The sequence below is a fragment of the Cupressus sempervirens genome, chromosome 5 (assembly GCF_028749045.1).
Source record: "Cupressus sempervirens isolate cs-2001-9-10 chromosome 5, ASM2874904v1, whole genome shotgun sequence".
NCBI lineage: Eukaryota > Viridiplantae > Streptophyta > Pinopsida > Cupressales > Cupressaceae > Cupressus > Cupressus sempervirens.
Genome location: NC_143122.1, coordinates 984,278,713 through 984,296,021, shown reverse-complemented (window position 1 = coordinate 984,296,021; position 17,309 = coordinate 984,278,713). Strand labels below are relative to the sequence as shown.

The 17,309-nt window shown below is 35.8% G+C and overlaps 1 protein-coding gene across 2 annotated transcripts in view; it reads left to right on the top strand.

Annotated features, from left to right (window-relative positions):
• LOC149559229 (uncharacterized) overlaps positions 1–17,309 on the top strand; it is an 88,954-nt gene that overhangs the window by 26,500 nt on the left and 45,145 nt on the right. For both annotated transcript variants that reach the window (XR_016365130.1, XM_089833158.1), the window contains exons 2-3: positions 13,630–13,676; positions 13,869–13,984. Coding sequence is in view for 1 of the 2 variants with exons in the window: in XM_089833158.1 (XP_089689284.1) it covers positions 13,630–13,676; positions 13,869–13,984 (163 nt within the window). In the remaining variant the exon portion in view is untranslated. The remainder of the gene's footprint in view (positions 1–13,629; positions 13,677–13,868; positions 13,985–17,309) is intronic.

The window sequence follows — 17,309 nt, the reverse complement described above, 5'->3', positions numbered from 1 at the left end:
CCCTATTTTATGAACTATTAATTAGTTTTATGTGGGGATGTGTTTACAGTATAATTTGATCCATTTCAGAAATGGGTATGTCTTGAAAACTTGGAAACTTAAGGCAACCTGCCCATTGGCTGCTCCGTAAATTAATGTTTTGAGTTTTGATATTTTGTTTAATTAATTTCACTCTCATGCGATATCTCAATTTAAATTATTTAACATATGGTATTTTTTTTTTTGGTAAAATATAAGCATTTTATTAATTATGAATATAATTTGACATTAAAAAGAGTGCTTAGCCCTAATAATGTCTTCAACCTAGACCTACGACCCTGCCAACTATCTACCATACCACTACAATTCTGCAAACACAAAAAAATAGGCATGAACACCTGCAAAACTAGCATTTTCCCGACAAAGATCAACATGCTACCACCTCTAAATCCTAAGCTCATACTATAATATCAAAATGGGCTCTACAGACTAAGAAAATATAGACTAAGGAATCTAAACACTATTCAAAAATAACAAATTATGAGAAACTAGGCCTACGACTTCCGTAATTTGCCCTTAGTCTTTAGCACCAATTTCTTTTCTCCAACTCCTTCACCCATAGGTGGTTTTTAAAAACTCTCACCCAGTTGTTGCTTCTTCACGCCTTTCCTCTTTGTTGGATGTGGCACTCTAGATCAGAAACAATTCAAATTGTTGTTGAAATATTTCATTATTGTTTATTAATAAATGAGTAATTACAAATGGAGACATAATCTCCTCACGTAGAGAATAACTGAGAACGAAATGGAAACTTTCTAGAAGGCTAATAGAAAAATTTCTATGTTATCTATAAAGTAACTAATAAACTAGATATGCCTAATGACCATTAACATAACATTAAATTCTTTATTACCCTCACTTAATGGTCATTTTACCAACTGCCCCACAGAAGACACAATGTCTTTTGGTTACAAATACAAAGAAGGCTGGCCCCTATTCATCAGAGTATTTTGCTGCTATTGAGACCCTCCCTAGACCTGCAAAATATTAATGACCAAGAATCCATCTAACCCGATGTTGGGTAATAAAGACATCTCTTTGAGAGTAGTTGGTTAAACCCAAACCATGATTATTTGGAAAAATTGACAAACTCTCGTGTGCTGATTGATGCTCTAGCAACTGAAGGTTGATGCTCTAGCAACTCAAGGTGCAATCCTGAACGAGTGCAAAAAACCACGGCTTTTATGGAAAAATTGCTAAAGCTAAAGCAAGCATCATTTGTTTATAGAAAAAAATGGTAAATGGTCAAAACCATCCTGAATGTTTTTTTTAGCAGAAAAATCAAACAAAACCAGACACAATTATGAGGATTAAAATCAATCAGTACCCAACACAAAATATGAGACACAAATCATAATACAAAACTTTGTTTTTGAGGAAAATGGTAAAACCGTTTTCACAAAAACAATTTTGTGACAAAGAATCACACAAAACCAACAATTTTTTATGGGCAAATTATAAAATCAGCCTAGATTTTTTTGAGGAAAAAATTATGAAAAACCCACCCAGAATGTTTTGGAGGATAAAGCATTATTAAAAACCAGAGCACTAATATTGTTAGGAAAAAAATTAGAATGCCCATCACAAAAACTTCACCTGCCAAAACACTAGACTTCGTGTAGTAAAATACCCTAGAAAGCAACCAAACTTCATCCCAAGTAAATCAAGAAAATACTTTGTGTGAAAACAACACATGCAAGTAACATGCAATTGGCAAAAAGAAAATGCAAGCAATGTGCAAGTACTTGTAACCCATGAAATTTGTAGACTTTTGCTCAAACTAGGAAATCATGTGTCCAAAACCCGTGACTAGGCTAGCAATTTTCATCAAAAAATCTTCGAATCCACCTATGAATTTTCAAAGTCATTTTTCGTTAGAAACCAATTAAAAATTTTCTATAATAAATTCCAAGACGAAAAGAGCTACAAATTTAAAAAAAAAAATATTTGCCAAATCTTAAAGAAGCCCATTGACCCACTCTGAGACCTTGTTGCAATATTTCATTATTCATAAATGTGTAATTACTAAAATTAATAGGATTTTTTTGAAAGGCTAATAGGAAAGTTTCTATGTTATCTAAAAACTAATTGATAAACTAAATATGCCTAAATAATCATTAATATAACAACAAATACTTTATTAATTGTTTCCCAACTTTCTCCAATTGCTTGGCTCCGACATAATTACTATTAGTTTGAGACTTTAATACTACTCTAGCTAGATGTATGATTTTATTACCCAAACAACCTTGTCTTTGGTGCCAAGCTCAAGTGCTAATGATGGCAAAGTAGATGCAGTATCAATATTCACCCTATATCTATGTTCGAAGTTCAAAATCTCCTCACCAAATAAGAAATCAATTATCTCCAAACAATTTGGGCTGGCCAAGGTAAATACACTTAGCGTTCTCCTCCTAGATGTTTTCCCTAAGAAACATTGTTGTGTGTAGAGAGAAATTGGCCTCCATTTTCACAACCACCTCACGACCTTCCTCAACATATCTTTTAGACCGGAAACACCAAATGACTGGTTGTGCTCAAATACACCCCCAGTGGATTATAAATTCACCTTACAAGCCTTCTCATGTGCTTGTGTTTTAACTGAACAAAACTCCACAATCAAATGAATACCAAGGTTTCTTAATTGCTTATTTGTCTACCTTGTTTTTTGCATACATCATGTCAAGCATTTGTAGTGTTAACAATTTGAAAACTTTGAGTTGGCATTTCCAACAAATGATTACTACATACACATGTCCCACTTGCCATAATGATGATGTTTGAGTGGGTAGTGGTGTTGTTGGTAGAACCCCTTACCCAATGTTACTCCAATAAATTGAACCCCCTCAAAACTTTGAAAATGCCCCCACCTTTTGAAAGGAGATAACCCATTCTGAAAGAGTGTTTTGAATGTGGTTTCCTACTGAAAATATGTGTAGTTTTGAAATGCCCTTGCTTCTGGTGACTGATGTTCACAATTTTTTTGGTCTTTCATTTGTGAACCTTCCCATTTGAGCTAGCATTGACAATGCTCTGACTGAGAACACCCTCCAAGTGTAATTGCTCAACCTCAATTCTCTTAGCAAGCTTGACCGCCAATTGAGATGCCTTCATCTCTGCATTGTTATTTGTTCCATCCTCAAGTGTGCTCGTACCTAAAGCTAATGCATTCATTACCTTCCATGTCTTGTGCCACACATCCAACACCCAAAGCCCCTGGATTCCCTTTATGCAAGCATGCAATCTTGCACATTGAATTTTTTTGCTACCCTTGCTTGTGGAAGGTGTTTTTTGTTTGTAGGTATTAGAGCACGGATTCAAGAAACCCCTTCTCAACATTTGAGGCTTTCTTTTCTGAAGAGCATTGCAAGGTCTCCAAGTTTGCCTTTTTGTGTGAATTGGATTTGGATATTCTTTTTTCTATCATTTGGAGCTTCATGGACCTCATGATTGTGTTTGCAGGGTACCAAAACCCTAAGATGAACTGTCATTTTGTCAACTAAGGGCACAAAAAACAAGGTGATAACTAGGGGTAGCTGAAAAGTTCGGGCACTTCGCTGCAAAACAAACATTGCTATTGAGCAGAAAAGACCCAAAAAATCCCATAAATTGATATGTAATTTGTCATTTTCTGACATCATCAAATTTGGAGCAAATTTTTTGGAGGGCACAATTTACAGAGTAATTTTGCTGACATCAGCAAGGGTACAGTGCTGACTTCAGCAAACAGGCCATGCACTACATAAAAATATGCAAGTAAAAAAAGGTGATTTTTAAAAACACCCATCAACTTTTTGCAAGGATTTTCAAAACTTTTATAAAGCTTATTTTGAAAGTTCAAAAAAAGTTTTTAGGAAATCCTTTTTAAGGTTTGCTTTTATAAAAGGTGCATGTACTAACACACCACTTGCCCATGCAGGCATTGACATCAGCATGCCAAACCCATCATCTTATTTTTACGAGCCCACCAAATGCTCGGCCAATTTGACAATTTTTTAGCAGTATCCAACTATTTTTGGCGAAAGATTCTTGAAGTGCATTTTGACACAGAAGGAATATACTCGTGACCTAGCTTTTCTGACAGAATCTTTTTCCTGCAACTGGGAATATTCTTAGAATATTCTCTGGTGGCTAGATGACCATTAAAATTATTCTTAGAGTCTGTAGTTGACTGGTTCTATTTTTTTGTTATAGAGAGCAGCAGTTTGTTTTTTAGCCATAACTTTGTCATACAACTTGGTTTTACAAACTTAGATTGGGCAGGTTTTGTTGACGGCATAAAGTCTACTTTTTTGTATATTTTCAGTTTGGGTACACATGGACTAGCAAGAAGCAATAGGCTTTAGCTCTTTCCTCTACCAAAGCTGAATATCGGGGTACGTTTAAGGCAGTTTGTGAGGCAGTTTGGCTTTGATGGATGCTTGCAGACATGCATATGCCTCAAGCAGGGCCTACTTCTTTGTTCTGTGGGAGTCCTGAAATTAGCCAAAAGTCCAGTTTTACATGAGCGGACAAAGCATGTTGACCTTATTATCATTACATCCGCCAGCTTGTTGAAGATGGATCAATAATGTAGTAGTATTTCCCCATGGAGGACCATATTGTTGATATACTTACCAAGTCTCTCAATCCATAAATGTTGTGAAGTCAGGGGGCAAGTTGGCGTAGTTGATAAAATGAACGTTAAGGGAGGGTATTAGACTATTTTTTTATCTTAGATTCTTGCTAATTTTAGCTCAGCATTTTAGAATCTTAGTTAATGGTCATTTGGGTTATACTTTTGAATTGTCTTAAACCTGTCTGTTTTTAGTCGTCGTCTTTATTTAGACGACTCTGCTTTTCGTTTAAGGTTTTTATATTGTTTGTAAGTCTATTTATTTTGGGTATTTGTTTAAATTCAGCATTTTTAGAGTTTTACTTTAGACGCACCATCAAATTTAATTTTAACCCATCCTCTATCCAACCTTTCTCATTAGACAACAGACCTCACATCACTATTTTGATTAACCCTTGAAAGCCCATAAACAATTGTACACGAATTTTATATTTTAAAGTTCTATAATGTATATAAACATGTTTTATCTATGTTTTCATATGAATATTGAAATTTCCCTATATATTTTAATATTTCCATATATTTTATATAGTCGCCCACATTGCTTCCCTCTACTGTCCCTTGGTCTAGGAAAAACAAATTTGTCCTAAATGCCTATTTCCTCATCCCATGGCCCCTGGTCTTAGAAACCCAGGCTAACTTAGCTATTAATTCTTTCTTGATTCGCCTCTTCCCCTTTCTTTTCTTTCCTCACCCCCTTTCAAATGAAGTTCTCTTTTCCCTTTTGTATCTCATGTTTGAGGGAGTCGGATCTTTTCATCTCATGCCTTTTGACCATTCATTAAGCTTTACTAAATTTAGTTATGGGCATGCTTTTTTTTTTTCTTTTTTCTTTTTATTTTTTTTGTGATTTAATTTTAATTGGTTATTGTTAAAATCCTATTTCAAAAAGGAGACATTACATTCTTTGAGATGGCAATCCTTATGCCTGTCAATAAGTTTGTTCTAACTTTGGAAATCACTCTATTATACTTTTAGAATGTATGGATTTACTCTTGAGCTAATATGAACCACCATAACGTTTGATTGAAACACCAAATTCTTGAACCATGGTAGGAAAACACTTTGTTGGTGGACAAAACCATTGGATGGATGCTTACCTTGTTCTCGATGAGAGATGCAAACTTTTGGTCCATTTGGTTTCTCTTCTACTGTACTGTGGTCACAAAAGTTTGCACCCTTGTCTGACGTGTTATCCCCAAGCAACCTTCTAAAATATGCAAACAACTTCTAAGTGTGGGACCTTGCACATTTGAGGCTGAATCTTTGAAAAGGCTGACTTCCTTTGCAATCTGGGTGTAGTGTTGAACCAAGCCAACACTTGAAACTACTAGCCTATTCTAATAGCTTAGAGAAAGGGAAGAAAGTAAGTAATAAAATAAAGGGGAGGTGATGCTCCAAGTTGACAACATTGATCTCCTTCTGCCCATGACTGCACAATATGTCAACCAAAACTACCCAAACTTACACAATTCCTATATGTATCAGCCTCTAAGGCGGTATGCAGGTAAAGATTTAACAAGACTCTGCAAGGAAACAAACATTCACAAACAAAACTATCATATATGTCATCACAATCATACAATTTGGACACAGATGAAACACATTTAAATAAGGTCACAAGAGTTGCGCAAAATATTTGTGGAAAGGGTAAAACAAGCAATTTTATAAACACAAGACAAAACAAGTTTACAATAGCATGAAAGCACAAAATCTGTAAAAGAAACAGGAAGGTCCTTTAAAAAGATACAAAATTGCTTTTAAAGAGCTAGTTTAACTTTGATCACAACATTAGAGTTCAAACTCAGACCTGGGTTGAGCTGAATTGCATGACACCAAGTAGGAAAATCAGATTAAAAAATGGATCTTTCTGTGTATCTGAGTCATAAAGTGACAGACAATGCCCAAAGAATGCATCTGGTAGATGAAGGGGACAATCCATATCATGCAAGTAGTAAATGGGCATGGCGATGTGCTGGCATTGTTTTTGTGGAGCCAAAGTAGTAGTTTGGTATTGAATTTTCGGTCATGATTCCATGTCATGGCCATAAACAATAAAATTGTGTTGCTCGAAAAGAAAGGTGAACACGGAAAATACAACATGTTTGTGCACTCGGCACAGCTGCATGAAGCACTTCTTGGCATGTTGATTCTCTCCGGGGATGCAGAGTAGGAATCTCCTTTATATTTTTGGCACCTAGTTCCCCATGTACACACATTGCACATTTCATTTTTCTCACATTGCCCAAGGCTATTGGATGCGAACCTCACTTTCCCTGCACATCCATCCGAAACATCAAGGAAAGCTATAAGGCAGCACTGCGGGGTTGCGGGCCATCTCATATATCTTGGTAAATGCTGACCCCGCATAAGATCACAATGTGGGGGTATTAACTCTTTTATTTAACATTGACTCCGCACACTAGCATGGGAAACATTAGGCAACACAGTGGGGTCGCAGGACAACCACAAGGGAAGATAACATGGCGTGTTTAGCACCAAAGTCTCAGATAGCCCATGATGCTGGAAAACTCGATGTCATGCCCAAACTATGAGGCAAGACACACACACACACATTTTTTTTTTGAACAATAATTAATAATAAACGTGCCCTAAGTTTGGAGAGATCGAGATAACATTATAAGTACAGGTTCTCTACATTATGTCGTAAAATTATAACCAAGAGGACGATCACATCCATAATATCTAAAAATGAATAAATCAAAATCAAACTATCTTCCCCTATTTAAAACTTTACTAACCGAAATTAAATTTACTAATTACATTACGAAATTTGAAACCTTCCAAAATAAATATCCATTTTACTTAATTTTAAAATGTTTTAATTAAAATCTAATTTTAACAATTGCTAACCAAGTCTCGATAAACTAACATGATTACTTGTAATTAGGTAGTGAAACCTTACTCATCGGAAATAACTACTTACTAACTAGAACTACTAGATAATATTAACTAAATCCAATTTAATCTAAATTTAATTATATAACAACTAACTAAACTAATTTAAAGGCTAAACTAAAAAAATATATATATCTAAAAATTACAACTTTAAGCAATACAACTAACTTAACATAATGAATAGCTATCTAATCCTTCTATCAATTTATGACTAACTTAGAACTTTAGCAAATTAGATTAACATCTCATAAACTAACACAAATCTAACTTAGTCTAATTAGAACTATCTTAACCCCTTAACATTCTAACAAAAGTTTACAACATTAAAAAAAAAACTCAAACTAAAATAAATAAAAAACAACCTACTAACCTACACCTAACAAGTTAACCCTAACCTACTAACCCCTAACACCTATGGCTAACTTTCTATACTACCCTTTATTTTTCCCTTAAACCCTACTCTCCACCCTACACACCTCTCACCCAAGAAGGGCTTGGGCGAATCCCAAGCGTACCATGCAACCCGAGGGTCTGCAACACGCAGACCCAAGTGGACCTGACCCAAGTACATGGGACAGCAAGTCCACCAACCAAAAGCTCCCTAAGAAGGTGATTGGTGAGGGAGGTGGATGAAACACATAGTTAAATCTTTAAACACACCTTCACGCAACCCAAAACCGGCACCCATAAAAGGGAAAGCATGGCAGGTGACGTCATCACATAGGATGACACTACTCCAACAACGCCTAGAACATAGGTACTCCCACCAATCGACCCTAAGGATGTCTTCAGCATAAATGCTATGGTTTGTTTTAAAAATCTCAGCGCTTTCCAAAAAGGAAATCGACCCCTGCACAAGTACAGGGTGACGTCACCTGAGATTGACGTCCTCACCAATACAGAAAGGTTCATCATGACCTTCCTACGAGCTGGCTTCAAGCGGGTGGAGGACTTAATGCATAAAGTTATATGGTGAGAAAAGACTTTAGTAGCTTATATATATATATATATATATATTTTTAAGCATTGTTATTTTTTTTAAAAATTATTATTTCATTGAGGAGTCTATTATTTTATTAGCCTGTAATAGAATCAACTAAATATGTGTTTGCCATACAAATTCCAGAATCCTGTAGGTGGGTTATTTGATAGTTTCTCGACTCTCTCTTGAAACTCAATGTATATTTTTCTTTTGCAATTATATTACCACAATAGGTGTATGCATTCTCTTATGAATTTCTAATTCATTATTTCCATGAACCTCAAATGACCATGCATTTCAATAATACCACATTACATGAAATAACCATCTACGTATTCATTTAACTATCCAATAAAACTGAGGGATCAACATAATGACTAAACTAGTCTTAAGGCATTTGAGAAAATAAGAGAGATCAAAATGATAATGCTCCATTCCTTTTGAAAGGAGTATCAAAATACACAAAGTTATATCTCTATCATGTTTCAATTTTAGCTTGGATCTCTTGACATAATTCTTCCTACATGTTCTTGCAAATTTATTTTCAACACAATCAACCATGAACTAAATCATTTCAAACTTGATAAAGACACCATACATCACAAATTGTATCATGTATAATTGAACATCATTGTTGCATCTTATCTTTGATACACATTCATATGACAACATGGAATACGAAAATTTTAAGAGAAGTAAATTTACTCAATCACTTATTTTATTATCAACCTGATTAAAGGCTCAACCGGGAAAGAATTAGGAAGAAAACCCGGCTTCGTTGCCATATGTAATAAGGTTTAAAAAAAACAATTTACAATAGGATCTCAATCCCAATCTTCAATAATTTTATCAAATTTTTTTCATGATCCAAACAAGGAGTTTGTAATGTCTTCTAAATCTTATTTCAAGAACCATGGAAGAAACCAATAACTGATCGGGTGACAACCAAGCAGAACCACAAGAACATCAAGCATGCATAATCATACATGGTTTACACAATAAGATTCACAGTGAATCAAGACTAGGGAGAGGTGGATTCTTCCAACTGGAGAAGTCAAGCACAACACCAATTCAAATGCCCAATCGGGGCCAATAACCAAGAACTTCTGTTCTTCCATTTAAACTTGCCATACTCATACCAAGTTTGTGCTGACGGGTAGGGGCCCATAACACCCTACCCTTTTATCCCCCTTCTCATCCTGAGAAGAGACTCTACACAGGTTGGAGTCCAACTAAACAGACCTCTTCCAAAATTGGTCACTTCTGCCCTCTCCTAGGGTGAGTAATACCAAAACACCCATGCAAGGAACTCAAAATTGCAAACATAAACAAGAAAGGAAAACAACCAAAAGAAACAAGGTTTACAAATCTTCCCAACATACCCACAACCATACAATAGTAAAACAACAACAAGGTAACAAGAACATGAAACAAAACACAAAAACTGAATAAGGGAGATGGGAGTTTCCTACCTTCTCAAGGAGGTAATGGCAATGAACAAATTTGAGTAGAGTATCCCTCCTTCCTTCAAGCTTCAAGAAGTCTTCTCTAAATGTAGAGATTGGGTAACCCAACCACTAGACCAAGGAAGGCCTCTAAATAAGCCTCCAACTCAACCACCCAAAAGGAGCAATAACTATTTCCACCCACTAGCCACACTAGAAACTCCTAACTCAACCTACACCTTGGTTAAACCCTAAAAGGAGGTGGGGTAAGACAACTCATGACAACCACTTGCAATTTTGGCACAAAGGCAAAAAGGGACTTTTTGAGTGCCCTCAAAAGTCAAAGCTAGGGTCTTAGGGGTTGGAAAAGACCCCTAACCCATACCCATACCCATACCCTTAGGTTAGAATAAAAACATGTTTTAAAGCCTTAGGGAAGAGGTTAGAGTCAAATAAAAATCTAGAAATAAAATAGGTCTATCTAACAACTCTAACTTGCAATCTAGCCCTAAATCGAATTAGGGATGACTAACCCGCATTAAGAATCTAATAGAAAATTGACACTAACTTGAAACCAAAGGTTAAACAATTAACCCTAACCAACATACCGAAGCACATAACATTTTACGAGTGTCAAGCGACACTGAAAGAACATAATTACGAACAATAGGGTTTCCAAATTTTAGCACATGGAGATCAGTTTTGTTCCTCCGTAGGGTTTCTCGGCTAAATATCTACACACTCATTGCACACATCAGTAGTCCCGAAAATCACATGTACATATATACGTATCAGAAATTTACATAATTTGAAACATACATAAATCAGGGTTTTCTTGCATCCTACTTATATCCTTAATCATAAAGATTCCAACTCAATGTGTTAATCCCACATTTTACTGATTTCATCAACATACATATACATGAGCATTAAATGACAATCATCAAATATATCTGGAAATAACATCACACAACATGAAATAATAAAATATGTTCTAAGCATCAGATAATGTCTCGACATCTCGAGTCGCGGATAACAAAATAAGAGTAGTGTATCACTATGCTATGATGGGTCGGGGGCGAGGCCTCACACTCGACGTGTTGGACCAGACAGATTTTACCCCATAGTGAAGGTAGCTCAGCTCAGCTTTTAACTTGGTGGCAAAAATAGCAACAATTACTGTGACAGAGATCTACTTGAAGGTGTACAGTCATACCCTATGGACATAAAGTTGTTGGAAACTTTACTACTGATGTTGTGTTTCCTTTTGTGTTGCTCAACTGTGCCCAATTAGAGTCCACTTCCTCTAGTGTGTAGCAGAGTAGCCTTTCATTATTATTTTCTTTCCCTTCATTGGCATTAATGCTGCACTGGTTTATATATAATCTGGTATTGTTCGTTGATCTTTATGAAATCCTTAACTGCCTGCAGTAATGTGTCAACTGAATAGCTGATTGTGTTGATATGATTTGCTAAGCCATGTGTACACCATATGCTGGGATGGGTGAACTTTCAGGATACGTCTGCTGAAATTTCATCAAATGTTTGGCATTACTGGATTTGGTTGGATGAGACTGCAAACGATTTCTTCTAAGTGTTCCCTGTCTCTGCAAGTATTTATGAGTTTCAGAGGATATCACGTTGAGTTTCTCTGTTTAAAGAGCATGCACATTTCATAGCTGTAATGCTATCTTGATATTAATGTCTCCATGAGTACCTGGCATGTTTTTGGGAATATATGTGATTCCTCCCACTACATATGCGAGTTTGAGTGTTGTTCTAGATTAGTTGATCACCTTGGAGACTATAGAAACCATGTGAATGCTTTCTCAAGGTTTTGGGGTTGGGGAGTGGGGGGGGGGTGGGGCAGTGAGACCTTGTGGTTTGATCGCGAGATGCTTCCCCAACAAGATCAGACCGATACTGGACTGGGTAATAATGTAACCACCTAATGGCTCTCTCCCGGAACAGGGCACCCCACCGACTGAGCCCTCACTATAGAAGAATGGCCCTCTGCATGCACCAGGAACAATGGGCTACGGCGGAACAAGCTATCGATAAGGAGCATATGTAGTAGATTCAATCCGCTTTGAGTATTATACAGAAAGCATATTTCTTTGTTGATGTAGTCTTCAATTATGGATACTATTATATCTCTGAGTATGTCCATTTGGTTTATATAGGGCATAGCTTCTGTGCGTGTGTGAATGCAAGCTTTAGCCATGTTTTTCCTCATCCCCCTATAGTTGTAGGCTCTCTGGTTTTGGTATGTGTTTGACCCTTGATTTGAATTTTGCAATTCAACAGTCATTCAGCAGTTTTGGTTTTCAGCTTCTCCATCACTCCATATTCCAAATACATGAAGAAAATATTTCCATCATTTCTGGATCATGATTCTACCAACTCAGCAAGTGCTTATAGACTATAGTATTTCAAGAATACATTACAATAGAGTTTAAAGGTTAACCAATCATTTCATGACTTTGCATTGTGCCTTCTTTTGTAGGTGTGTATGAAGTAGGTCCTCGTTAGTATACATCTCAACAGAAGTGATTTGCATGAACATTCTGTTTTTTCTGCTTGAAGGAGGTTATGATGGAAACTTGCCTGAAGACTTAATGATATTTGTAGAAGTCTCTCGTCAAAATAGGGTAGGGTTTGTTTGGTAAGTTAAGTTTTTAAAGTTATTTCTCTATAATTATGTCGTGTTTAACCTTAGGGAATAGCCACTCTGGCCTGGCTTTTGAATGAATATCTAGTGATATATTCTGGAGTATTCATTGCAATACGGAAGGGTTTGTTTGGTAAGAGTAGTTATTTGTTCCATTATAAATAGACCATGTGTAACCTTACGGAATACATACTTTGGCCTAGGAGAGCCATGAGAAGGGATTGAACTCCCCTATACATTAGCCCATTCATGCTGTAATCTGATTATATCCAACCCATTACCTTTGTTGACACAACCTGGCCTTCAGTTTGGAGTTTGTTATATGAAATTTCTGGAGATGTATGTTTTGAGAGACACCACGATTCTTTGAAGCTTGATGGTCTTAAGAATTAAAGGGCTTTTACAATATTGACACTCCAAGTTGCTATGATAACTTTTTGAATTACATAGTAATTTGTGAAAATTTGATGTTCTGTATTTGGCCACTTCCCATGAGTTGTAATAAACGTTGGGGGACGTTCCATATTCTCATCAAACTATTGAGGCAATTCTGTAAAATATATTATGGAGGTTCAGTTCCAATATAGCCATGAGGTATTTGACTCTCGAATATAGCATAAGCATTTAAGGCGATTTCTTGTTGTTTCTTCTTATATTTGTGCACACCTTGGAGGTAGTGATTAGCATGCTTTCTTGTTTGAAAAAAGTGCTTTTAGGTAGCAGTAAAGAACATTTGGATAAAGTTATCTTATAGACCAACTCACACAGTGCAAAATTTCATTGCTATTGGTCTAAAAGAGTTGAACATGACACTATGATGTTGAGTCTATCTATTGAAATGAAAATGAAATGATTTTAAAAACTCTGCATTTAATTCTTTGGCTGTATTGGGTACTGACAAACTGAAAATTGGAATCATATTTATTTATAATGTGTCTACTGATTGACAATTGTACAGAGGAGCAGGAACAGGAAGAAAATATTCTAGGAGCAATTGTACTTAAGGTAAGAATACATATCTATGAGAAATTTCAAATTTGTCTTAGAAAATCGCCATGATGTATAGCCAGTTTAATTTTAAAATGTTTGTTTTGAAAGAAAACGTTGTAGCACTCTAAGTATAATTAACTTTACTTGGCATTATTTATGGATTAATTTTTACAGCAGAGAAAATTTTATTTTATTTATTTGTTACAGGATGATGTAGTTGAATCAGATATACAAGGCAGGGGGTCTACTTTGGTAGCCAAAGAGAAAACTGATCCAAAACTCACTGAAATTGAGAATCTAGTCAATAGCAAAACGTTTACAAGGTATTTTATATTTTTCATGATGTTTTATATTTGAGTTTAGATTCTCAGTCCCAGCTCTTGTTAATTAACTTTGGTTTAAGTTTTCTAATAACAATTTTAAAAAGTTACACAAAGTATACAGGATATTATTTGAGTATTTGATATTTTATTTTTTGTGGTCCAAACTTTACATTTTAAAGATTTAATCTAAGTTGCTGGTTTGGATTTGGGTACGAATTCCGGTTCAAAATTCGTTCAATTTTTTTTGGTGTTTGGGTTCGGATTCGTTTTGGGTTCGTCTGTACAAGAATATCTGTTTATATATATATGTATATATATACATACAGCAGCAAATAAGTTTATAGACCGCTATGCTAATATTAAAGCAACATAGCAAAATATACCACAATATCAATGTCTTAGTCCAAAAACAATAATGTCAACATTATCATAATCAAATATCATAAAAAACTATCAAACAAACCATCAACATTCTGCTGTTGCAAATTAGAAGCACAAATAGTAATGTAACAGGCCCGTTTAAGGCCAAGGTTGTGATTGTCGCCATATTGTAAGCTTCACACATTTATTAGCATACTGGATCATTCAGAGCAAATAAGTTTATAGACCACTAGGCTAATATTTAAATCAACATAGCAAAATATACCACAATATTAATGTCTTAGTCCAAAAACAATAATGTCAACATTATCACGATCAAATATCATAAAAAACTATCAAACAAATCATCAACATTCTGCTGTTGCAAATTAGAAGCACAAATAGTAATGTTACAGGCCTGTTTAAGGCCAAGGTTGTGATTATTGCCATATTGTAAGCTTCACACATTTATTAGCGTACTGGATCATTCAAAGAAAGCAGCTTTGGATCAGACTGAATGAAGCCAGGAAAGCAGGCTTTGGATCCTTTGTGGCAGACTCTTGACAGAATCTAACAAGGACCAGAGTTTTGAGAGAATTGAACTAGGAATTCCCAGGTCTACGAGAGAATCTAGTAAACTCAGGATTTAATTATTAATCTTTCATGTTGAAGAGTTGCCACACCTTGCAAACAGTTTTGTTTTGTGTTTGTTGTATAATCATTGTAAGTAGAGCAATTGAGCTTTAACATTCTTCATTTTGAGGTAGCTGGCTTTACTTTGTATTGCTTCATGAAAATTCCATTTAGTCTACAAACATGAGAAAGGACTGTACATCTTTGCATTATTATTGGAGGGGTGTAGTATTGGTTGCAATAATCATATTTTATTATTTTGGTGTTCCATGGAGTTCCTTCTAAAGGAAAATAAAGGGCATGGAGATGAGTTTCGAGTGTGGGAAAGTGGGGGGATGTGGTGGGGGCGGGGAGGGGAGGGAGCGGTACTAATGTACATATAGTACTTGGAAAACAACAGTAATAAAGAGATTTATAACAATTACAGATGAACCTTAAGCAAATTTAGCAAAACTTAAATACTATAAACTTTGAAGTGAACATTAACAATTTGATGTTAATTTGGAATGACGGGGATGGTGAAGGATCTATAGTGGGGGGAGGGGGAGTGGGGTGCACACTAATGTACATATTACTTGAAAAATTACAGTAATAAAAAGGTGTATAACAACTGCAAATGTACCTTAAGCAAAGAAGTAAAACTTAAATACTACTAAACTTTGAATTGAATATTACCAATCTGACATTGAACAATGAGAGTTCAAAATTTCAGAGTGTACACAATGACATCAAAATATCAAAATGGAGTGAAGTGAGACCTCTGATGATATCTAGTTTCCTCATCACTTGAACTACTAGAAGTGGGCTCTACATGGTTAAGCTCCTCTAAAGTAAAACCAAACAACCCTCTTTGCATAATAGTAGCATCCTTGTCAAGCTGCGCTGGCTCCTCTCGCTCTACATACCCATCGTGTTGTTGGATTCCCTTTGTATATAGTACTTGAAAAACAACAGTAATAAAGAGATGTATAACATTTACAAATGAACCTTAAGAAGATTAATAAAACTTAAATACTAATAAACTTTGAAGTGAGCATTAACAATTTGACATTCATTTGGGGATAAAAGGGGGACAGTGACGGATCTATAGGAGGGGGAGTTGGGGGGTGAGCGGTGGAGAGGTTGCACACTAATGTACATTTAGTACTTAAAAAACAACAGTAATAAAATGATGTGTAACAATTGCTGATGAGCCTTTAGCAAATAAGTAAAACGTAAATACTGCTAAACTTTGAAGTTAACTTTTACAATTTGACATTGAACAATGACAATAAGTTTTTAACGTTATGTTCAAGATTTTAGGATGCGTTCAAGATTTCAGAACGCATAGGATGACATCAAAATGGAGTGAAATGAGGTCTGTCCCTAGTTTCCTCATCCCTAGAACTGCTAGAAGTGGACTCTACATGGTTAAGCTCCTCTAAAGTAATACCAAACAACCCTATTTGCATAGTAGTAGTCCTTGTCAAACTGTGCTGGCTCCTCTAACTCTACATTCTATTGTGTTGTTGGATTCTCTTTGTACATAGGTGTCTTGTGGTCAGTGAGATGCTATGCACTATGTCTAACCACAAGCTCCTCTACTTTCTTGGAGGAAAGCTTGTTTCTTTTAGAGAGTGGATGAAGCTATAAGTAGACCAATTCTTCTTTGTGGCCAAAGAACTAGAAGTTTTAGAAAGCAGTTATTTGGCTAGAGTGGTAGTCAAAGAATTTTGTCCATTGCAAGTCCACCACAAAATTGAGTGCTCATGCGCCATAGTTGCCTTATCCATCATGGATTTTAACCACTTGCTAAGAGTGACAATTTCTGTCCGCTCAATACAAATAATGTCAGCCTTACAGGATCATACATCTTTTAAATGGCTCTCATGAACCTTGACTTTCACTTCAACATCTTATATGGGTGCAACTCTTCCAAGCCTTTGCTTGTATCTCTTGGGGCTTAATGCATAGCAACCATGTGTAAAGAAGTGTTGAGCTTTTCCTTTCTTTTATGAATCATTGTCTGAATAAGCTTTTGAATTTGAGATCATCTCTTGCAGGACAACTTTTATTTGGATGGCTCTCGTGAACCTTGCCTTCACTTCAGCATCTTATATGGATGTAACTGTACCAAGCCTTTGCTTGTATTACTTAGGGCTCAATGCATAGCATCTGTGTGTAAAGGAGTGTTGAGCTTTCACTATCTTCGATGAATGATTGTCTGAATGAGCGTTTTAATGTGTGTGATTATCTTTTGCAGGACAACCCTCGTTTCATCTAGCATAGAATCAATGCACTCATACAACTCGGACATCCCCATATCTAATGACTTAGAAAATTGGGCTAACAA